We start from the raw sequence: 24,557 nt of genomic DNA, 5'->3' as shown, positions 1-24,557 counted from the left end.
AGTCAGAACAGATAGAGACATGGGTATTGAGTCAAGCACAGATGTAGACATGGGTATTGAGTCAGGACAGAGACATGGGTATTGAGTCAAGGACAGATAGAGACATGGGTATTGAGTCAGGACCATTTCTTGAGGGACAGAAGACTACTTCCCAAATGCCACCCTAATTCCTATAGTGCACTTATTTTGTCCATAGGGCTCTGTTCAAAAGTAGCATACTATAAAAGGAATAGGTTGCCATTTGGGATGAAAACATAGTGTTATTCAGTGTAGTGAAGGGCATAAGTTCTGCTCAACACTAGCCCTTCAACACTCTCTGTAGAACATATATGCAGCATGCAGAGCCCTCAAAATACCCCACATTTCTATGACCTCACAATAATAATTCGGATCAATTTCCCCCTTCTTGTTTTGTATCCTAGGACCTTAACGTAAAGAACCGGATTAAACAGTCAATAACCAGTGGACAGAGTCTGCCATAGGGGAGATTATCAAAAACTCAGTAAACACACATACACCATCATTCCTGATGGCGCTTGAAGACTCTGCCTTCACCTCGCGGCCAGAGTCCCTCTCTCTGCCCGTGGTGGAGAAAGGGAAGGGACCAGTGGAAGAGGCTACCGAGGTGACGGCCTCCACCGGAGTGTTTGATGTGTCTGAGGATCTGGGCCATGTGGTTACCACGGATACCACCCAGCCTGGCGTTAACAGATCGTGGAAGTCCAAGTTGGCAGAGAGGCAGGCCAATGCAGCATCCGAGGAGTACGTTAAGAAGCTGCCTCGGGTGGTGGAGAAGGAGAGGGGTAGATTTGGCTGGGGTGAGTAGTGTAGTGCTGTTGCCTTTATCAGTGTCCAAAATTGGCACCCTATCTGCTCTGGTCAAAAGTAGGGCACTATGTAGTGAATAAGGGGCCATTTGGAACGCACACTTTATCTCCCAGGACTGTTCTTCTTTTCTGCCCTGAGACATTGTTGGCGCCACGAGAGTGAATCTATCTAGAACGAGAGGTTACTAAGCGACCGTCTGACAGTGTTCTGTGACCAATGTAAGGTTTTGTGTTTGGCTTTAAATGATTTACACTGACAGACAGGCTAAATCCCAAATTACACCCTATTTCCTATATATTAGGGTGCCATTTGGGACGCACAACTGTGTTCTCTCTGGCTCTCTACAGTCTGCAGATAGGTGGTTATTGAATGCATCTTCTTTCTCCCTCCTCCTCCTCCACCTCTACCCACCCCCTCATCTACCTCTACCCCCCTCTTGCTGCTTTACCCCCTCCCTCCTCTAACCCCTCCCCTCCTCCACTTCTACCCCCCTCCTCCTCTACCCTCCTCCCCTCCTGTGTAAAATGCCTGTTCCTCTGGTTTCTCCCCCCCAACCCATCTTCCTATTGCTCGTTCCCTTAGTCCCATAGTTCTACTGCCGATATGTCACTGTAGTCTTTCCCTGTCTCACTCCTCTTTCTTTCTCTCTCTCTCCCCCTCCCTCCCTTCCTGGCCTGGTTTCCTGCCTGCAGCCAAGAGACGTAAGACTCAGCGCTATGTGGAGAAGAATGGTCGCTGTAACGTTTCACACGGCAACATGAGGGAGACGTACCGTTATCTGACAGATATCTTCACCACGCTGGTGGACCTCAACTGGCGCTGCTCACTTTTTGTCTTCGTCATGGCCTACGCCATCACCTGGCTCTTCTTCGGGGCCATTTGGTACCTGATAGCCTACCTCCGGTGAGAGGGACAGACAGACAGACAGCAGGCCAGAGGACACTTTGGATAGTCCCAAATGACACCCTATTCTCCTATCGTGCACTATATAGGGAATGGGATGCCATTTCAGAGTCACTCTACATGATGCAATTTCTTCTCTGTAGCGCAAGTATATTAGTAAATGGATAGTTTCACAACCTATATTTTTGTTTGCTCCTCTCTCTCTCTTCCTCTCTTCCTCTCCTCTCTCTCTTCCACTCCTCTCTTCCTCTCCTCTCTCTCTCTCTCTCTCTTCCACTCCTCTCTTCCTCTCCTCTCTCTCTCGCTCTCTTCCACTCCTCTCTTCCACTCCTCTCTTCCTCTCCTCTCTCTCTCTCTCTCTCTCTCTCTCTCTCTCTCTCTCTCTCTCTCTCTCTCTCTCTCTCTCTTTCCACTGCTCCCTTCTCCACCTCCCACTATTTGTATTTATTTCACCTTTATTTTAGCAGAGTCCCATTGAGACCAAGGTTTCTTTTACAAGGGAACCCTGCATGTACACAATTTACAAAAACAACATAATAAAAAATGTGGTTTCTCCCCTCCCAGAGGGGATCTAGATCATCTGGAGGATGAGACATGGACACCGTGCGTCAACAACGTGAACGGCTTCATCTCTGCCTTCCTCTTCTCCATCGAGACAGAGACCACCATTGGTTACGGCCACCGTGTCATCACTGACCAGTGTCCAGTGGGCACCATGCTGCTCCTGCTCCAGGCCATACTGGGATCTATGGTCAACGCCTTCATGGTGAGACTCATTGGTTGCACCCCTAATGGCTCCCTACGTAGTGAACTAATTTTGACCAGGGCCCATAGTGTTCTGGTCAAAGGCTCTGGTTAAAAGTAGTGCACTATATCGGGAATAGGGTGCCATTTGAGATGCAGGCCCATACAGTCCCTACTGTATTTTTTACTGTACCCTAAGGACATATTCTGACACTAATACAATCACATCTGTTTCTCTCCATCGTACAAATAGTTTGATGAACTTGTAATCATATCAAAAAGCTGCCCCTTAAAAATGACCTTTTCTCCGTCTATGCCTTTTGGAGCTGTTGGGATGAAGTGGAAGTCACATTTCCATTGGACCTTTGTTTGGACAACGAAGTGATCTTCTCCTCCTCAGGTGGGCTGTATGTTTGTGAAGATCTCTCAGCCCAATAAGCGTGCGGAGACCCTGGTGTTTTCTAAGAATGCAGTGATCTCTCTGAGAGACGACAGACTGTGTCTGATGTTCCGGGTGGGAGACCTGCGCAGCTCACACATTGTAGGAGCCAACATGAGGGCCAAACTCATCAAGTCTAAACAGACTCAGGAAGGTGAGGCTAGTATACAATCAACCGCCATACAAGGGTCTGCATCCCAAATGGCACCCTATTACCTATATAGTGCACTACTTTTGACCAGAGCTCTATGGCCCCAGTTAGAAGTAGTGCACTACATGGGGAATGGAGTGCCATTTGAGATACAAACATGAACAGTCCACATGTTATTTTCTAGTATGGAAGTGATATACTGTGTACAACATATTATGGCTCTTTCCATGACATAGACTGACCACGTGAATCCAGGTGAAAGCTACAACGCATTTGGAAAGTATTCAGACCCCTTTACTTTTTCAACATTTTGTTACGTTACAGCCTTATTTAAAAATGGATTAAATCGTTTTTTTCCGCCCTCAATCTACACACAATACCCCATAATAACAAAGCAAAAACTAGATTGTAGAACATTTTGCAATGTATAAAAAAAAAAAAAAAATGGAAATATCACATTTACATAAGTATTTACATTTACATTTACATTTAAGTCATTTAGCAGACGCTCTTATCCAGAGCGACTTACAAGTACATACATTCATACTTTTTTTTTTTTTGTACTGGCCCCCCGTGGGAATTCAGACCCTTTTACTCAGTACTTTGTTGAATCACCTTTGGCATCGATTAAAGCCTCAAGTCTTCTTGGGTATGACGCTACAAACTTGGCACACCTGTATTTGGGGAGTTTCTTCCATTCTTCTTTGCAGATCCTCTCAAGCTCTGTCAGGTTGGATGGGGAGCGTCGCTGCACAGCTATTTTAAGGTCTCCAGAGATGTTCGATCGTGTTCAAGTCCAGGCTCTGGCTGGACCACTCAAGGACATCCAGAGACTTGTCCCGAAGCCACTCCTGCGTTGTCTTGGCTGTGTGCTTAGGGTTGTTGTCCTGTTGGAAAGTGAACCTTCGCCCCAGTCTGAGGTCCTGAGCGCTCTGGAGCAGGTTTTCATCAAGGATCTCTCTGTACTTTGCTCCATTCATCTTTGCCTCGATCCTGACTAGTCTCCCAGTCCCTGCCGCTGAAAAACATCCCCACAACATTTTTATTTAATTTATCTAACCTTTATTTAACTGCTGCCACCACGCTTCACCGTAGGGATAGTGAAAGGTTTCCTCCAGACGTGACGCTTAGCATTCAGGCCAAAGAGTTAAATCTGGGTTTCACCAAACCAGAGAATCTTGGTCTGAGAGTCCTTTAGGTGCCTTTTGGTAAACTCCAAGGGGGCTGTCATGTGCCTTTTACTGATTGCTTCCGTCTGGCCGCTCTACCATAATGGCCTGATTGGTGGAGTCCTGCAGAGATGGTTGTCCTTCTGGAAGGTTCTCCCATCTCAACAGAGGAACTCTGGACCTCTGTCAGAGTGACCATCGAGTTCTTGGTCACCTCCCTGACCAAGACCCTTCTCCCTTGATTGCTCAGTTTGGTCGTGGTTCCAAACTTCTTCCCTTTAAGAATGATGGAGACCACAATTCCTTCGACCTCATGGATTGTTTTTTTCTCTGACATGCATTGTCAACTGTGGGACCTTATATACTGTAGATAGGTGTGTGCCTTTCCAAATCATTTCCAATCAATTACATTTACCATAACAAAGGGTATGAATATTTACAGTCTGTAAAAAAGTTATTTCTGTTTTTATTTTTAATAAATTAGCAAACATTTCTAAAAACCTGTTTTCGCCTTGTCATTATAGGGTATTGTGTGTAGATTGATGAAGGAAAATAAATTATTTTATAAATTTTAGAATAAGGCAGTAACGTAGCAAAATGTGGGAAAAAGGAAGGGGTCCGAATGCACTGTATGATCCCTTATTGATGTTACTTGTTAAATCCACTTCAATCAGAGGAGGGGAGGAGACAGGTTAAAGAAGGATTTCTTATGCCGTGAGACAATTGAGACATGGATTGCGTATGTGTGCCATTCAGAGGGTGAATGGGCAAGACAAAAGATTTAAGTGCCTTTGAACAAAGTTTGGTAGTAGGTGCCAGGCGCACCAGTTTGTGTCAAGAATGGCAACACTCCTGGGTTTTTCACGCTCCAGTTTCCTGTGTGCATCAAGAATGGTCCACCACCCAAAGGACATCCAGCCAACTTGACACAACTGTGGGAAGCATTGTGTATTGATAACCGATCTGGCCTTAATAGCCACAGGTACTCTTAAATCTCTACCCGGTACACCCAGAAGAGGACTGGCCACCCCCCCGGAGCCTGGTTCTTGTTTTTTCCTAGCCACTGTGCTGCTTCATCTGCATCGCTTGCTCTCTGGGTTTTAGGCTGGGTTTCTGTAAAGCACTTTGTGACATCAGCTGATGTAAAAAGGGCTTTATAGATTTGATGATTGATTGAGTATTTTTTTGTTGTCCAGGGCTGCATTCCGTTCCAAATAATCATCTTCTCTTCCTCCCTTCACTTGGAGTGAACACTCGGTGACGTATGTATGACGTTTCCCCAAGGGAGCCTTTCCCGAGCGAGGGGGAGTGGAGGAGGGAAGAGGTCGCATGTAAAGTGGATTGGGACATCCCTCAGGACTAGGCTTAATCTGTATCCAGGAAACCGTCCCTCAAAGTTTTATAACTCACTTCTCTCTCTCGTCCCCCTTTCTCCCCTTCTCCATCTCTCTCCCCCTCTCCAGGTGAGTTTATCCCTCTGGATCAGACAGACATCAGTGTGGGTTTTGAGACTGGGGACGACCGCCTGTTTCTGGTGTCTCCACTGGTCATCTCCCACGAGATCGACTGCCGCTCGCCCTTCTGGGACATGTCTCAGGGCCAGCTGGAGAAGGACGACTTTGAGATGGTCGTTATCCTGGAGGGAATGGTGGAGGCCACTGGTTAGTCCATGGTTGAGTCCCAAATGGCAACTTATTCTAAAACAAGTTTTCAAAACGGCACACTATGAAAGACAGGCAACCGACTCAACTATTTACTGTTCATTTTCAGTGAATCAACGATGCATTCCGCTTACAGTTACTTCAGGTTCCCATAAGGCTCTGGTAAAAAGTGGTGTGACCAGAATAGGGTGCCAATTATAGGATCTCTATGGGTGCACCATGCCATGGAAGTAGAAGTGGCTTTCCTGCCCACTGAGAAAAGATTTGCTTAGTCATCATAGCAGCTGATGGGGCGCTGCCAGGGGAGGTTAATGTGTTCTTACAAAGTGTGTGTGTGCGTATGTGTTGGTACCCCCAGGTATGACGTGCCAGGCGCGGAGCTCTTACCTGGCAGACGAGGTCCAGTGGGGTCACAGGTTTAGTCCGATGATGTCACTGGCCGAAGGCTTCTTTGACATTGACTATGGCGCCTTCCATCAAACCTTTGAGGTAAGAACACACACAGACACTCCAGAAAGGGGAGTGGGTTGCTGTTAGATATAACCTGCTGCATGGCAATTCAACATGTGGAAATGAATGGACAATAACGGCCCGCTGCTTTTAATCATGTACCATGTGATCACTGCCACTAGTACAGAACAACACAACTAAAGAAAAGAAAATCTGAATGTACACTTTTGGAATTACAGTAACACTGCAATGCAATCTAAGTATATGCACAGAGCACAATGGATGATAAGGACACAATGACAGCTCATGGAATTACTCAAAAGATAGCAATAACAAATGAAATGGCAACAATGTTTACTACATAAATAAATAATAAAATAACAGCCCCCCCTATTTGTCAGTCTGGCATGTCTCCTCACCTACTCTTGTCATGTCACTAAAATTATTTTACCCTGATTCTGAAAGTTATTTTCCAAGTTGTCTGATACAGTAACCGCCACTCATACCCCTCTCTTCTGTAGGTGGACACTCCCTCTTGCTCAGCGCACGAACTCTCATTGGCTGCGGCCCGATTGGAGGCTCATCTCTATTGGTCGATCTCCAGTAAATTGGACGAAGAGAAATGGGAGGGATCTTCTCTGACCAATCAATCAGGGAAGCAGCTAGACAATGGGAAAGGAGGGGTTGTTGGCCCTGTTTCATTTATTGTTGGTGAGATCACTGGAATAGAAGAACAATCCGGTCCAGGGGAGTTGAATGGAAGTGTCACCACTGAACAGTCAGAATCAGAGGCCTAAAGTAGATTGGGGCACCCTATCCCCTATGCAGTGCACTTATTTTGAGCAGAGCCCTGGTCCACAGTACTATAAATGTCATGACAGGATGAACCACAACTGCAGTACTGTAAATTACTTTTAGCTAATGTATAACATACAGCCATAGAACATTTTTCCCCAAGGGAGAGTTGGGTGGTTTAAATGGTCCATTTTGCTCCTCTGTTGCTGTGTTGGATAACATTGACTTGAACATGACAAATTATATCAATTCAATTGTGTCTTTAATTTCTCTGGTGATATTTGATTGTTACCATGAATGTCTGTGCTTTACTATAATTATATTCTATTGTTATAGCTCCAATATCCTCTGCCAACAACATACATTATATTAATTAATACACTTTTTTTATTTATTTTAATTTTAAGAATTAAGTATTGACAATTCTTTGTCAGGAAAGAGGATGTTGTTCAGCCAGGTGATATAATGGAATGTTCAGAGACATAGAAAGAGAACGGTGTTTTGGAACTTTCAGAGAGATAGAAAGAGAAACATGTCATGTGTTGGCTGAATTGGGGAGTCAATGTATAAAAGGAATGATGTATTATGGATAGCGTCATAGAAGAGAACATGTATGGTTTTTCACTTTAGCATGTATAGAGCATATCAAGGAATCGATTGAAATAGTATCTCTTTATCTCTAAAAAAAAAAACAAGGATTGTTTTTAAAAGATTATATAGAAGTGTACATTATGATCACATTAAAACAACCACCATTTTGTGATTAATTTAGATGTAGAATCATTACTGTGTTAACAATTTTAAAGGGTTACATCATATGTACTGTAGCTTATCACTGAAGATGTCCCAACTGGAGACTAGTGGAAGTGTTCATCCAACAAAACCAAGTATTTTCTCTCTTGGGAATGTTTCTGTGTGCTTTCACGTAGAAAGTAAGTAGCACAATGAAATATTTTCTTTCTATAGCCTCTTAGGATTTAAGCACAACTGTGTTCCGCTCTGCTCACCCCAACCTCCTGCTTCTGCTGCTGTGTACATATGAGCCTTTTTACTTGATGTTTTTAATATTTAAAAAATCTGAATTATTATCTATCAAAATTAATAAACTATATTCCACACCCACTTTCTTCCTCTTTGCTCTCACTTTTATCAGTGTGGTAATCCGCAATTTGCACTATTTATCCTTGGGAGTATTCACTGTTTCACTGAAAATCTGTCCATTTGTGTAAATGTTATTTTTTTGGGTTGAGACATTCTGTGCACTGGCAGTACTTGACGGATCAGAAGTTTGCCAGGTCACTCATTCGGCACAGCATCTGTGAGAAGAGACTATTTTGTTCACATTGTGGCACTAAAGTGCTCAGGCCTGTTGCATGGCACAGTCATGGGTCCCCTCCCTCTGTCTCCTAGGTAACAGGAGTCTAATGCTGCATTCAATTGCAAGTCGGAACTAGGAAACTCGGAAATGTCCGACTTGGTTGAACGGCCTGGTCACGTAGGTACAAGGAGTTAACAGGTCTGAATTGTCCGATTTTACTAGGTCTGACTAATACGTGAACACGGCAAGGAGAGGGCAGGGACCCAGAAAGGAATAAAGGTTCAATGAATGCTGAGGACCAGATTATCAAAGACAGATGTGCTGAATTCCTCCAAACCCTTAGTCATTCCTGTAGATCTGAAAATAATGAATACGTTTAACCTCGCCTTCTGATTAGCTGGCTTGAGTTTTTCCCTATATTGTTTTTCAGATCGGAGTACACGAGTACCAGTCTGGAAGGTTCTGTGACTCTACTTAAACTTGTGTGGTTCTCGTCACTCCCACAAGATGACGTAGTCGCGGTTTCCATGGCATCGAAAAAAGCTGAGCGACCATCTCCCTGGAAACAGTTGCCCGACACATTCCCACAGATAGGTTTAGTTATAAAAAATATTTGACGTTCCCCTTTGGGACAGGAATATATCCTGTCGCTGTGAATTTATTTTGTTTAGATAATCTTGATTCGCCTATTTTAGGTACACAGAGATTAGCCATTAGGTTTAACGCGAGATTGACGTATTCAGCAATATTGTTTGTTGTAACTTGCTAACGTTAGCTGACTTTGTGAAGCCTTTGCTCGAGCAAGTGAATATTCTTTCACAATGTCAATGGAGGGGTTGTCATCAGTCCAGAATCTACAAGCGCTCTCTGCCCTCTTATCCACGCGGGACGAGGATGATGAATATAATTGTAGTGTAAGGCATTGCTAACGTTAATCATTGAGATGAGCTGCACTTCTCCAACGTTAGTTTTGCGTAAACAAACTAGCTAATAAAATTGGTTTTGGCAAACAAACTGTAATAACTTGTCCAGTTAGCATGCTAGCAAAAACCGATGATCATGCAGCTAGTTAACGTTAGATATGTGACAATAGCTACTTTGCGCTTGCTTTCTATGTCAGTCTTTGAAAGTGATTTATTCTTTGAAATATTTTCTGAACAGAATATGACATCATCCACCGTAATGGGACCTGGAGATATTGGTCTCCCTTCACCTGCTTCCAACAAATCAGGTATGCTTTTATCAGATGGCCTGTACCAAAAAAGTAGTGGAATATGGAATAGGGTGCCATTTTGGGATGTAAACAGTAACAAGCTGCGTATGTTGGGGCTCTCGAGTGGTGCAGTGGTCTAAGGCAATGCATCTCAGTGCTAGAGACCCTGGTTCGATTCCAGGCTGTATCACAACCGGCCGTGATTGGGAGTCCCATAGGGCGGCGCACAATTGGCCCAGTGTCATTCGGGTTAGGGTTTGGCCGGGGTAGTAAGAATTTGTTATTAACTGACTTGCCTACTTTAAATAAAGGTTAAATATATATTTTTAAATTGAAGTTACAACTATAGAGATCCTATGAAATGACTAATTCTATGGTTACAACAGCCTACACCAAGAAGGACAGTAAAGCCATCTGGAGTGAGGAGGAGGTGACAGAGGGGTCACAGTTTGATGACCTCACAGACACCCGGCCAAAGCCTGAGTAAGTCAAGTTTGCAGTCTATCACCATGAAAAAGAAAACAACATTCCAGACAATGCAATTGGTACTCCCATCCCTCACATCTGATTTCTTCGTCATTGTTGTTGGCTGGGGAACGTGTGTGTGTGTTCAGGTATGACATATTGCTGAAGCAGAATGTTGGGACAGAGGACGTGTTTCTTGGGATGAGCAGAAAGGATCCCTCTTCCATGTGCTGTGACAGCATGCTGGTAACCATAGAGATCCTATAATTCATTCTATACGTAATTCTATAGGATTCTATACATAATTCTATAGGATCCTGTATGTAATTCTATGCTATTGGTAACCATGTAGCTACAGTGTTGTGCTCTGTAATGCAATGTTACATCTTCTTGCGTCTATTACTTGGCTTGAATAGATGAATAGAATGTGCTCCATCTGGGTTGAGGGCAAGTTTTTTGGAGTCTATTACACCCATCTGAAATTTATCGTACAGAACAATAATATAATAATAATATAAACTTTATCTCCTCAGGTGAAAATCAAACTGCCAGACACCAAAGCAACAGATGTAGTCTTGGATGTGAGGGAGAAATTCCTTGATCTGCGAACGCCAAACTTGTAAGATTCTTTAGAAAATTCTTTAGAATGTTGCCTGCCATCCTTCTGTAAAGAGTTTCAGACTTTCTATCCACAGTCAGAAAACTATTTGCTACTATTTACTGACCTCCTCTCTTGCTCCTTCTTTCTTCATAAAGAATGCTTTATCTCTATATTTATCTCTATCTAAAGCACGTGTCGTCATCTCTCTCTCTCTCTCTCACACTCACAATGTATTTCTGTCTCTCGCTCTTTCTTTCTCTCATATCTATTTTACTCATTAAAGCTAGAATCCTTAATTGAAACCATAACAAAGCGGACACCCCCCCTCTGTTTTGATAAAAAAAGAATGGGCCTGGAAAAAATGTAAGAACTCTCAAATTAACAAGACAGGGCTATGGATGCAAGGATTTATCGTTTTAACCATGTTTTGAGGCTATATAGTGTTTGTTTACATTTACATTGTTTACATGTTAGGTTCTGATGGGGTATGACAGTTTAACTAAGATCAAATCAAATTTTATTTGTCACATGTGCCGAATACAACAGGTGTAGACCTTACAGTGAAATGCTTACTTACAAGCCCTTAACCAACAATGCCGTTTTAAGAAACATAATTGTTAAGTAAATAGATAAGTAAAAAATAACAAATAATCAGAGTGCAGCAGTAAAATAACAGTAAAATAAGGCATTTATAAGTTATATTCTTCAAGAATCAATGGGTTTATATAATTAATTCAAAAGTCCAAAAATGGATGTAGCAATTAAGGAGTCTAGCTTTAAATCCTTTCTTCTCTCTCCACACAGTAAACTGGGCCTACATCTTCCTCACCCAGTCCACAGTCAGGATGGAAAAGCCCAGTTCTACAGTGAAAGACAGGAGCTGGAGGTCACTCTACCAATGAACCGCCTCATGGACCAAATCAACCTGCAACGATGAGAGAAAGTTAGGAGAAAGGAAAAATAATTGAGGAGCAAACTGAACTCGAGAGGAAATTAAGCAAATCTTGGAGGACACGTGCATGTGGTTATGGGTTCCTGAAGTCCTGAAGTCTCTATCTATCTAGGGGTTCCTTCAGTTCCTACATACCTGACCTGTGCACAGGTGAGAGCAGAGCCTCTGTCTTCAGTCATGAAGCAGAAGAGATGGCTATTTCATTATAAAGTCTGACCATTTAATGTTCATTGAATATATTTTTTTCTGTTCCATGAAAAATATTGGCAGCGTTTCAATAAATACATTTGTCTGGTTTATTTTCCTCCTTGTGCTATATTCACCAACACCCTCTGCTATATTTTAGCGTTACCATTCTTGTTTGTTACTATGCAATATGCTGTGTTATCATAGGCAGTTGTGGGCTGTGTTGACCAATTATGGGGAAGCGTGCATGGTCTGACAGTCACAGCAGCGAACGTGTGATCATGTGACGCATACGTTTCAGACAAAATCCTGGACACAACAATATAACGGCTCCATATCATTGCGCTGTACGGTTCTGCACCTCCCACGCATTTGCTCTCGGTATGGCGGACGGTGAGAGGTCCCCGTTACTAGCAGATCTTGGAGATGGTGCTCTTGTCGGCGGTAACGGCGGAGTGTCACCAGGCTCGGCTCCCTATGGTTTACCAAATAAACCACAAAGTGAGTATCCATGGATGTTCTCCTACCTAGCCAAAGCGTCGGTCACTATGATTTGCAGATAGTCAAGAGCACGAAAGGTTGCTTTCTTGGTATCTACATGGACAGTTAGTATCTGGGGAATGAATCGTGGTTGCTAGCCAGCTGTTGATGCAAGCATGCCTGTTAGCTAGCTAACAAGCGGTTAGCTGGCTGCTACGCCCATCAAACCGAATAACTAGCTAGTCACCTGGCTAGCTAATTGGCTCCATTTTTGTAACGTTTTGGCATTTTGTCGGCTAGTCATCATAGTTGCAGGGATGTACTAAACAGAAACACCCATGATGTTTTGCGTTTTATGTATGGAACTAACTATAACTTTGTCTACCCAAAGATGGCTAACTAAGTAGCCCAACTAGCTAATTGCTCAGTATAGTATGCAAGATACCAGGTGATCCACGTGTTTCTAATATTGTTGGTAATTCTGAGATGTTGGTGGCCTATTATAAAATGATAGCTAGTAGTGTAATATTTCTACAGTTATTTGAAGATATACCGCCAGTGATGTCTAGCTAGCTAGTTTGCAAATCTCTGTTGTATGTAACCAAAACACCTGATTTGATTGACACCGCTCTGGGCCACTAGGGAAGCTCATAATTACTGCAATATAAGACGACGACCAACGGAGACAGTAATTGGGAGGGGCTACTGTACTTACCTACATATTAGAACAACGGCATGAGTTGCGGGGTAAAACAGGTGTTTGTTCACAATATGCCTTTTAATGTATTTATTTACAAACTGATTTATTTGAAGTTATTTGTATAGTGGTAACTGCTGATTTCTGTCAATCGTACTACGTTCCATACACACACAGAGAGAGAGAAGTCCCTGCAGTTTTTTTTATAAAGCTCATTTTCAGTTGGAACTCCAGCCTCAAGTTCTGTGTAACCCATTCTTGTTTCAGCGGCAGTGCACTACTCTGCCACTATGTGTACATTTTGTTAAGGCCTTAGTTAGTTGAATGCACTGACTGTAAGTCGCTCTGAATAAGAGTGTCAGCTAAAATGACCAACATTTTAAATGTGCCTCCCTCTCTCTGTATTTCAGGCTTCCCTCCCTTCCCCAGCCCCACCCAGCCCTCAGTGCCCCTGGGGGAGGACCCACCTCCGTACTCCCCCCTCACCTCCCCAGAGAGTGGCAGCGCGCCAGTCATCAGCTGTAGGGTGTGTCAGAGCCTCATCAGCGTGGAGGGGAAGCTCCACCAGCATGTGGTCAAGTGTGGGGTCTGCAACGAGGCTACGGTGGCTAACCTGTTTAGTGTTTACTGCCTGCATGTTCATTTAGGTTGCATCTCAAATGTTCACTGTGTAGTGCACTACTTCTGAACAGAGTCCTATGTGTACCTTACATCTACCTGCGTGTTCATTTAGGTTGCATTGCAAAATGGTACCCTGATAATGACTTGTTAATCTTGTTTGGCTTGTTCTCCCTCTTCCTCCCTCTCCTCCCTCTCCTGCTCCCTCTCCTCCCTCTCCTCCTCCCTCTCCTCCTTCCCCTCTCTCTCCTCCTTCCCCTCTCTCTCCTCCTATTCCTCCTCTTTTATGTGTCTCTGTCTCCCTCTGTAGCCCATCAAGAATGCACCAGCAGGGAAGAAGTATGTCCGCTGTCCCTGTAACTGTCTACTCATCTGCAAAGTCACCTCTCAGAGGATCGCCTGTCCCCGCCCCTACTGGTAGGGGGGCTAATTTTTATATATTTAGAAACCAAAAAGGGGTGATATTAATTAACAATTTTGATCTGAATGTGCAAACTGTTCAAACGGATCCCCAAATAAGGTGGATACTTTTAAATATGCTATTGGGCCATAAACAGATTTGGCTCATTAATCTACTGTCCAAATAATGATGATCCACACTGCTTTCGAAAGAAAAGAAAGAAAAAAAATATATATATATATATATATATATATACATGCATGCATACAGTTGAAGTTGGAAGTTTACATACACCTTAGCCAAATACATTTAAACTCAGTTTTTCACAATTCCTGACATTTAATCCTAGTAAATATTCCCTGTCTTAGGTCAGTTAGGATCACCACTTTATTTTAAGAATGGGAAATGTCAGAATAATAGTAGAGAGAATAATTTATTTCAGCTTTTATTTATTTTGTCACATTCCCAGTGGGTCAGAAGTTTACATACACTAAATTAGTATTTGGTAGCATTGCCTTTTTAAATTGTTTAACTTGGGTCAAATGTTTTGGGTAGCCTTCCACAAGCTTCCCACAATAAGTTGGTTGAATTCTGGCCCATTCCTCCTGACAGAGCTGGTGTAACTGAGTCAGGTTTGTAGGCCTCCTTGGTCGCACACACTTTTTCAGTTCTACCCACACATTTTCTATAGGATTGAGGTCAGGGCTTTGTGATGCCCACTCCCAATACCTTGACTTTGTTGTCCTTAAGCCATTTTGCCACAACTTTGGAAGTTTGCTTGGGATCATTGTCCATTTGGAAGACCCATTTGCGACCAAGCTTTAACTTCCTGACTGATGTCTTGAGATGTTGCTTCAATATATCCACATACTTTTCCTCCATGATGCCATCTATTTTATGAAGTGCACCAGTCCCTCCTGCAGGAGAGCACCCCCACAACATGATGCTGCCACCCCCGTGCTTCACGGTTGGGATGGTTTTCTTCGGCTTGCAAGCCTCCCCCTTTTCCCTCCAAATATAACAATGGTCATTATGGCCAAACAGTTCTATTTTTGTTTCATCAGACCAGAGGACATTTCTCCAAAAAGTACGATCTTTGTCCCCATGTGCAGTTGCAAACCGTAGTCTGGCTTTTTTATGGCGGTTTTGGAGCAGTGGCTTCTTCCTTGCTGAGCGGCCTTTCAGGTTATGTTGATATAGAACTCGTTTTACTGTGGATATAGATACTTTTGTACCTGTTTCCTCCAGCATCTTCACAAGGTCCTTTGCTGTTCTGATTTGCACTTTTCGCACCAAAGTACGTTCATCTCTAGGAGACAGAACGTGTCTCCTTCCTGAGAGGTATGATGGCTGCGTGGTCCCATGGTGTTTATACTTGCGTACTATTGTTTGTACAGATGAATGTGGTACCTTCAGGGGATTTTGAAATTGCTCCCAAGGATGAACCAGACTTGTGGAGGTCTAAAAAAAAAAAAAAAATATGAGGTCTTTGCTGATATATTTATTTTTTAGATTTTCCCATGATGTCAAGCAAAGAGGTATTGAGTTTGAAGGTAGGGCATGAAATACATCCACAGGTATACCTCCAATTGACTCAAATGATGTCAATTAGCCTATCAGAAGCTTCTAAAGCCATGACATAATTTTCTGTAATTTTCCATGCTGTTTAAAGGCACAGTCCACCTTGTGTATGTAAACTTCTGACCCACTGGAATTGTGATACAGTGAAATAATCTGTCTGTAAACAATTGTTGGAAAAATTACTTGTCTTGCACGAAGTAGATGTCCTAACTGACTTACCAAAACTATAGTTTGTTGACAAGAAATTTGTGAAGTGGTTGAAAAATGAGTTTTAATGACTAAAACCTAAGTGTATGTAAACTTCCGACTTCAACTATATAGATAGATAGGTATATCTCTCTCGCTCTTACGAGCAATACATGACTCAATTATTATGGTGAGAGATTATAATAAGGTTTTAAGTACCTCAATGGACTTTAAAGGACATCACACTACAAATGATTACCCTCATGCACGTAAGGAAATTACAAATATTATGGACATTTTGGAACTAGTGGATATATATGGAGGCTTAAATATCCTGACCTAGTGAGATATACATGGAGGAGGTTTAATATCCTGACCTAGTGAGATATACATGGAGGAGGTTTAATATCCTGACCTAGTGAGATATACATGGAGGAGGTTTAATATCCTGACCTAGTGAGATATACATGGAGGTTTAATATCCTGACCTAGTGAGATATACATGGAGGAGGTTTAATATCCTGACCTAGTGAGATATACATGGAGGAGGTTTAATATCCTGACCTAGTGAGATATACATGGAGGAGGTTTAATATCCTGACCTAGTGAGATATACATGGAGGAGGTTTAATATCCTGACCTAGTGAGATATACATGGAGGAGGTTTAATATCCTGACCTAGTGAGATATACATGGAGGTTTAATATCCTGACCTAGTGAGATATACATGGAGGAGGTTTAATATCCTGACCTAGTGAGATATACATGGAGGAGGTTTAATATCCTGACCTAGTGAGATATACATGGAGGAGGTTTAATATCCTGACCTAGTGAGATATACATGGAGGAGGTTTAATATCCTGACCTAGTGAGATATACATGGAGGAGGTTTAATATCCTGACCTAGTGAGATATACATGGCGGAGGTTTAATATCCTGACCTAGTGAGATATACATGGCGGAGGTTTAATATCCTGACCTAGTGAGATATACATGGCGGAGGTTTAATATCCTGACCTAGTGAGATATACATGGCAGAGGCTCAATTAAGCTAGTCGTCTTGACTACTTTCTTATGTCATTCTCTCTGGCACCAGAAGTTTAAACTATTGATGGGGGACAGAATGCGGGCGGACCATTAAATCATTGATATACAGTGCATTCAAAATGTATTCAGACCCCTTCCCTTTCCCCACATTTTGTTAAGTTACAGCCTTATTCTAAAATTGAATAAATAAACCATTTCCTCAATCTACACACAATATCCCATAATGACGAAGCAAAAACAGGTTTTTAGACATTATTGCAAATGTATTACAAATAAAAGTCCCTTTGCTATGTGACTTGAAATTGAGCTCAGGTGCTTTTGGTTTTTATTGATCATCCTTGAGATTTCTACAACTTGATTGGAGTTCAACTGTTGTATATTCAATTGATTGGACATAATTTGGAAAGGCACACACCTGTCTATATAAGGTCCCACAGTTGACAATGCATCCTGACAAGTCTCCCAGTCCCTGCTGCTGGAAAAACAACACCACAACATGATGCTGCCACCACCATGCTTCACCGTAGGGATGTTGCCAGGTTTCCTCCAGATGTGATGCTTGGCATTCAGGCCAAAGAGTTCCAGCTTGGTTTCATTCGACCTTAGAATCTTGTTTCTCATGTTCTGAGAGTCCTTTAGGTGCCTTTTGGCAAACAAGTGGGCTGTCATGTGCCTTTTACTGAGGAGTAGCTTCTGTCTGGCCACTCTACCATAAATGCCTGCTTGGTAGAGTGCTGCAGAGATGGTTGTCCTTCTGGAATGTTCTCCCATCTCCACAGAGGAACTCTGGAGCTCTGTCAAAGTGACCATCGGGTTCTTGGTCACCTCCCTGACCAAAGCTCTTCTCCCTCGATTGCTCAGTTTTGCCGTGTGGCCAGCTCTAGGAAGAGTTTGGTGGTACCTTTCCCCAGATCTGTACCTCGACACAATCCTGTCTCGGAGCTCTACGGACAATTCCTTTGACCTCGTGGCTTGGTTTTTGCTCTGACATGCACTGTCAACTGTAGGACCTTATATTGACAGGTGTGTGCCTTTCCAAATCATGTCCAATCAATTGAATTTACCACAGGTGTACTCCAATCAAGTTGTAGAAACATCAAGGATGATCAATGGATACTTATGTAAATGTATTTCAGTTTTTATTTGATAAATTACTAAACCTGTTCCTGCGTTGTTTATTGTGGGGTATTGTGTGTAGATTGAGGGGGGGGGGGGGGGGACAATTTTAATAAATTTTAGAGTAAGACAATAATGTGGGAAAAGTAAAGGGGTCTGAATTCTTTCCGAATGCACTTGTTTTTGGTCGCAGGTTCAAGAAAGGCAGAAAAATTTCAGCATTTACCTGGTGTTAACTCTGCAAATAGACCTGCTGGGTGATTTGAAAATTCCATTGATCAATAATATAGTACTTTTTATCAAAAATGTTTCTTTAATTTACAATCAGTAGAAACTGTTAGAATAGAAAGGTTCAGAACCTTTGAAACTTCACAGTTGAAAAATATATGGCAAATAGAATTCCTTTGACCTCATGGCTTGGTTTTTGCTCCGATATGCATTGTCAACTGTGGGACCTTTTTATATAGACAGGTGTGTGTGTGTGCCTTTCCAAATTATGTCCAATTAAATTTACCACAGATGCACCTGAGCTCAATTTCGAGTCTCATAGCAAAGGGTCGGAATACTTATGTAAATAAGGTATTTCAGTTTCTTATTTGCAAAAATGTCTAAAAACCTGTTTTCTCTTCGTCATTATGGGGTATTGTGTGTAGATTGCGGGGGGGGGGGGGGGAAAGTTATTTAATCAACTTTAGAATAAGGCTGTAACGTAACAAAATGTGCAGAAGGGGTCTGAATACTTTCCAAATGCACCATATGACTGAAATGGCACCCAATTCCCTATAATAATGCACTACTTTTAACCAGAGCCATATGGCCCTGGTCAAAAGTAGTGCACTATATAGGGAATATTTTGAACGCAACCACTGCCTGGATATGAAGATAGTTTGTCCAGGTGGCATGTTGTCTACTTGGTGAATACAGTTGTTACAGTATTTGAAACCCCTTAATTCACACTGATACTAGTACAGCAAGGGCTACGTTAGGCTAACCCAGGCCCCTAGATACGTTTGTTGACCGGTATGGAACTTGCGCTCAGTTGCATTTAAACCTAGCTAGTAATACTGACTTCGACTGAACAGCGAGGTAAGTGGTTGCTGAGTTTTTTTAAATTTTCTTCCTGGCACTGACTATGCTGATAACGGCTATTTGGAAAAAGGGTCTACTTGCAATGACTGACTGGTTGTTTTTCCCTACTATAGTCAGTGGGATGCACTGACTGGAAGTCACTCTGGATAAGATCAACTGCTAAATGACTCAAATGTTATGTTTGTTTTCCTGTGTGGTAACGCTGTTGTATTTGAACCTAGCTAGTAATACTGACTTAGACTGAACAGTGAGTTTCTGTGATTGTGCTCCCCAGTAAGAGGATAATAAACCTGGGTCCAGTCCACCCTGGTCCAGCAAGCCCTGAACCCCAGCCGGCCGGAGCTCGCGTCTCCTGTGGACACTGCAACAACACTTTCCTGGTACGACCCTTCACCTCCCTCAAAGCTAGGCTCTATCTCAATGAGTAATTCCATGATTCCTCACATTCTTTCTCCTTGACTGTTAAGGAGACGGTTCCTCCCCTTTAGACCTTCTTGTCCAATACATTTTCAGAAGGATGCGAGGAAAAGGAATCTAGGGAAGATGATTTGAGAGAGCAACAGTGTACACCAAAGCAGTTATGAATGCCAGGAATTCTTGAATGTTGCTAACATGGATAATACTCTACTGGACTAATGAATTGACATATTGTATAATATTTTATATTTACATGACTTTCTTGTAATGTGTTTCAGTGGACAGAGTTTACTGACAGGACACTCGCCAGGTGCCCACACTGCAGGAAAGTGTGAGTACCTATTGGTTTCTCTGTCCATAGGCTGCTCGGTCAATACAGCCAAGTCCATCTGTGGTTATACCACAATTATGCTCAAGATGAAGTCCTTCAGTGGTGGCTGGTGGCACTTAAAATCGGAGGACAGACTCCTAGTAAAGATTGGAATGTAATTAATGGAACTTTTCAAATGTATGCTTTCCATGTGTTTTGATTACATTCCAGCTATTATGAGTTGTCCTTTCCACACCAGCCTCCACTGATGTCCTTCATAGTATATTTTAAATATGTATGTGTCCCCTTGTAGGCAGTCGGTCAGATTCCCATACCGTTAGTCTTCAGCATAAGCTCCTTACGGTCTTGTGTGCAACATCTCAAGTCTGAGCTCAGTGACGCTTACGTAACTTTTATTAGTGTGACTTGCTTCATCAACTAATCATTTAAACCTATGAAGTAGTTCCATTACCATTAAAAATGCTTTTGGACAGCCGAAGCAAGTCACACCAATTCTTCTGGGTATATTTCATGTAATACATTTTTTTTTTTTTTGTTACCATTTTCCCTTCTCTTTTGTCATGCCCTTCGACATGCAGCTCCTCTATTGGTCAGAGGTACCCTCGAAGGCGGAGCTTGTGGTGTGTTCTACTATGCTTGCTTTTCAGCATCTCCACTGCTGGGCTGGTGGTGAGTACACTGTCCACTATACATGACACCTCACAATAAACACACCCCCAAGAACACAATGTTTAAAAAATGCATAATATCGTCATGTTTCACAACCACTGCGACACCAAATCACCTAAGCCCGTTTTTAGCTAAGGGAAAACCCTGTATGTGTCTTGGGTCTACGTCTCTCTGTGTTCTCTCCTTTCTCTGTGTGTGTTCTGTGCTGCAGGTGGCTACTTTACATGACACACTGTCAGTTCTATCACAAACACACCACCCTTAGCCTTGTAACATGCTGCGTCTCTAAGTCGTTCTTCCTCTGTGTTTTGTAGGCAGGTACGTGGGTGAAGGCCCAGGCCTACGGGGGTATCTATGCTTCCTGGGCCATGCTGATCCTGCTGGTACTCCTGACCCTGGGTCGGGCTCTATACTGGGCCTGCATGCCTGTTAGTGAGCCCCTACAGAACTTCACATAGACACACACACACAGGTGAAGGGTGAAGTTGCCCCTAGATGCTGTTCTTGGGTCAGTTTTGCAATTTCCCCACTAATGGGTAAGGTCAGGATTGTGGGAAGGGACGCTGATCCTAGATCTGTACCTAGGGTGAACTTCACCCTTGAGTAGGGCTGGGCGATATATTGAATTTGATGTTTTGCGCGTTATTCCAAATGCCTGTATCGCAAGAATCTAGTTAGTTTATTTTTATCGTTTTTCTGAGTTTGTTGTCTTGTTGGTCTCGTCTCCTTCGCTTCTTCTGTGCACCTTCCCATTTACACCAGAGATCTGTATATAATGACAAGATGCTTATGTCTCCGCTATTACGTTGTGAGTCGTTGTCCCAAAGGCGGGAAGGCAGCCGATAAGCTTAGGTTAAGAAAACAACATAGAAACGCATTGGGCTTATTTTGGTGAGTGAAACCTCTCGCTTCGCCTCTTCCTCCCTGTTTACACACACACCAAGCCCCTCCCCCTGTCACACAACATCCTGTCTGACAAGCGGTTTCAACTTGCTATTTGCCGGTTTGGTCCAACAGAATCGGTCATATAGACACCAAAAAAACATTGCAACATTATTTTACTGGAAGAGGAGAAGTTAACCTTTTCAACGATACCCTTTTTATGTCTCAACTCCTCAAATTACGCACAGAGCAGACACTACTAAAACGGGAGTATCAATGAACGTCTGTTCTGGAGAATAAATGTTCCATGTTGCGTGTGGCATTACTGTTCTACTAGCTGTCTAGTCTAGCTTTTATAAATGTGCAAAAAACACAATTATATTAACTAGTTCTCTTTATGAGATAAGGTAGGCCACTTGATTTCCACATCTGAACGAAGTGGACAGACTAGCATTCTGTTCAAACAATTGGAGACGGACAAGAAGGGCGCGTTCATAACAATTCAACTGTTTTGCCTTGTTAGCGAGCAGATCCAAGTTGGCTAAACTCGAAACCATAAAGATTAGTTGGCTACTCACTAACTAGCACGTGGGCTTGTGCTTGAGAGATTGTTTGAGACGTGTTTCATTTTCTCTAATGCCTGCTACAAGAAGTTGGGTCATTATTAGGGAATGTGTATTATACTTGGTTCTGGTTAAATTTGTAAACAAAAAGGGCATTTTCATAGACTGACTTGGATGTCAGATCAGTGATTTGATTCAAAAAAGCAGGTTTAAACTATTTTGATAAAATAATTAAGTGATTAGTGGGTCTGACGATTGTTGTAGGCTCATATTTAGCCTAGATTTAATTTTACGAGCCCTGAATTAATCAGATTATTTCTGACTGTTTGAAATGTAGAGTATTTGACCTTTTTAATTGTACAACAAAGCTTATTTAGAGAGAACATAAACAATCTAGGTGTGTGTATATGTATCGTCCATAAGATGTGATTTTTAAGCCATATCGCCCAGCCCTACCCTGGTGCCTTTTATTTAACTGAAGATCAAACCAAGAAGTTCCCCTCCTTCCCTTTAATCTGTTGTCATTGTGTTTCCATACTGGATGATGAATAATATCCTAAACTCCTAAAAAAGCAGTAGCTTGACTTCTACATTACTTATGAATTGATGAATAGTTTGCTTTAACATGTTCAACTACTTTCCCTTCCCTGTTTTAATCGTTGCTTAGGCCAGTCTCTCTATGGCAGGCGCTGGCAGACACACCAGAGCCTCATATCATGGCATGGCTGAGTGGAACCAAGTCTTAAATGATGACATAGCCCTCGGATAAGACTGCTCCTCCGCAACCCTGAATATATCTTCTGTTTACATGAGATTCATTCATTTGTTTTGGATAACCCTTGAAGCGTTGTTGAAAGGCAAATTAAGCTAAATTGAGGCAAGTGTAAGGTGAGCACCACCTAAATTACCCTCCTTTTCCCAGACATGGAGCTGGGTTTGAAGGGAGGTTAGGATTGTGTCCCAAAGGGCACCCTATTCCCTAAATAGTGCACTACTTGTGACCAGGGCTCCGTCTGGTCGAAGGTCAGAAGTAGTGTACTATATAGGGAATAGGGTGCCTATTGGGTTGCTTGCTAGGGCATCGTCAGAGTGAGGTCTGTCAGTATGTTGGAGTTGATATTTATGCTGCATAATCTGTCTGGGAGTGTTTGTCTATGATCCAAAGCAGCTTAGAAGCCTTAAAGAAGTTGGAGGAAAAGATTCAACAATTTGACTGGACACACACATATATACGTACGTACACACTCTCATTCCCCACACATACATACCAAAATTGTGAGAGTCACTGTAGTGGTAGGCAGCCAGCGTGAAAAAGCATCTCTCCTCAAGGACTTCAGTTTACACACAAGTGATCTGATCATCTCTTTATTGTGCTCTTGGTTAATATTGTATTCTTATCCATCTAATAGCTTACAAGTGAGGTCAACATGAGCTCTCAGTGGAACTCATAGAGATGTACTAGAGAGCTTCAAGGTGGTGAAAGCTAGAGAAAAGACTGGCTTTGTGCCAAGTGTGCTGTCTATCCAACTCTATGGTCTTACTACACTAAATGTACCATGATGAGGCCCTGGTGACAGAGGCAGGCTGTGGTTGTTGTAGACCCCTTACTCTTCTAGTGGTGCACTAAATAGGGAGTAGGGTGCCGTTGGGGATTCAGTCAGGGTAAGAGGAAACGGTTGCTGAAGATAATCTATACACACTACCTGCATGTTCAAACACACTTCATCTAACCATATATCCTGTCTGTGGTTTGGATGTGGTCATAGTTATTTATTTTTTTTTATTTTTTTTACAGCAATGTTCACTTTTTTGTTTAAATTGTACACATTTGTTGTTCGTGTAAGAGTAATTATTGCTAAGCCGATATTGCACTTGTTTGCATAACACTACATGATTTGATTCTTGGATAACTTTTTATTTATTTTTTTGTTAATCAATAGGGTTATTTTTGCAACCATTGTTACTTATTTTAACGGGAATCTGCAAAGTTGTTATTTGACTTACTAACACATTAAGCCTCTGGACACGGGAACAGATTACCACAGACACATTCCTCATTTACATATAGACAATCAAACATTTAAACCACAAATGGCATCATTTTACACACACACACACACACACACACACACAGTGACAAACGGATGGATACACAAACAGCTCTTTGAGATGGTTACCCTGCTTGACAGAACTGTGACGGTAGCAGTAATGGATATTTTAAAATATCTTGTTATTTATTATAATGATCATGTTTTAATCATGATATTATGTACAATATTGATCATGTTAATGATGCCAATAATCAACAACCTGGCTGATGCTCATATGAGTTTGTTTACACACAATAAAGACATGATGTATGAAAATATCAGAATGTGTTTTAAGCTTTTTTTTTTGTTCCTTTTAAAGACAGTTTACTACAACATAATACATCACAATACAATAATGAAAACCAAACAGTGGCATTACAGATACTCAGACATATTCACAGGCTGTTTTATAATGGAATTACAGTGTCAGTTACATTCTATTCAAATGAAAAGTTGAGGTTCCATGATGCTTTGTGATGTGCACCAGTGATCAAAAAGTGTCAAAACATTTTATGA

General features: G+C 42.1%; 3 protein-coding genes across 4 annotated transcripts; all 3 read left to right on the top strand.

Annotated features, from left to right (window-relative positions):
* The first annotated feature begins 529 nt into the window (after positions 1-529).
* Positions 530-7,142, top strand: LOC120055415 (G protein-activated inward rectifier potassium channel 3-like). Its single transcript, XM_039003278.1, has 7 exons — positions 530-818; positions 1,521-1,731; positions 2,296-2,497; positions 2,876-3,068; positions 5,698-5,895; positions 6,254-6,384; positions 6,867-7,142. Exons 1-7 carry the CDS (start codon positions 530-532, stop codon positions 7,140-7,142), a joined length of 1,500 nt encoding a protein of 499 aa, XP_038859206.1.
* Positions 7,143-9,069: 1,927 nt separating this feature from the next.
* dnaaf6 (dynein axonemal assembly factor 6) lies at positions 9,070-11,975 on the top strand. Its single transcript, XM_039003560.1, has 6 exons — positions 9,070-9,372; positions 9,620-9,689; positions 10,058-10,154; positions 10,286-10,382; positions 10,670-10,755; positions 11,542-11,975. Exons 1-6 carry the CDS (start codon positions 9,280-9,282, stop codon positions 11,672-11,674), a joined length of 576 nt encoding a protein of 191 aa, XP_038859488.1. The 5' UTR covers positions 9,070-9,279; the 3' UTR covers positions 11,675-11,975.
* A 205-nt stretch (positions 11,976-12,180) lies between these two features.
* LOC120056169 (type I phosphatidylinositol 4,5-bisphosphate 4-phosphatase-A-like) lies at positions 12,181-24,319 on the top strand. 2 transcript variants are annotated; one of them, XM_039004380.1, is made up of 8 exons: positions 12,181-12,376; positions 13,463-13,656; positions 13,981-14,087; positions 19,364-19,469; positions 19,785-19,837; positions 20,416-20,506; positions 20,821-20,934; positions 22,619-24,319. In XM_039004380.1, exons 1-8 carry the CDS (start codon positions 12,259-12,261, stop codon positions 22,718-22,720), a joined length of 885 nt encoding a protein of 294 aa, XP_038860308.1. In that variant the 5' UTR covers positions 12,181-12,258; the 3' UTR covers positions 22,721-24,319. The 2 variants fall into 2 exon arrangements, with proteins under 2 accessions (XP_038860308.1, XP_038860309.1); XM_039004381.1 differs by having other exon boundaries at positions 20,821-22,732.
* Positions 24,320-24,557: the final 238 nt, after the last annotated feature.

Source organism: Salvelinus namaycush, chromosome 11, assembly GCF_016432855.1.
Source record: "Salvelinus namaycush isolate Seneca chromosome 11, SaNama_1.0, whole genome shotgun sequence".
Taxonomy (NCBI): Eukaryota; Metazoa; Chordata; class Actinopteri; order Salmoniformes; family Salmonidae; genus Salvelinus; species Salvelinus namaycush.
The sequence above is the reverse complement of the archived record's forward strand: the minus strand, read 5'-3'. Positions and strand labels throughout refer to the sequence as shown.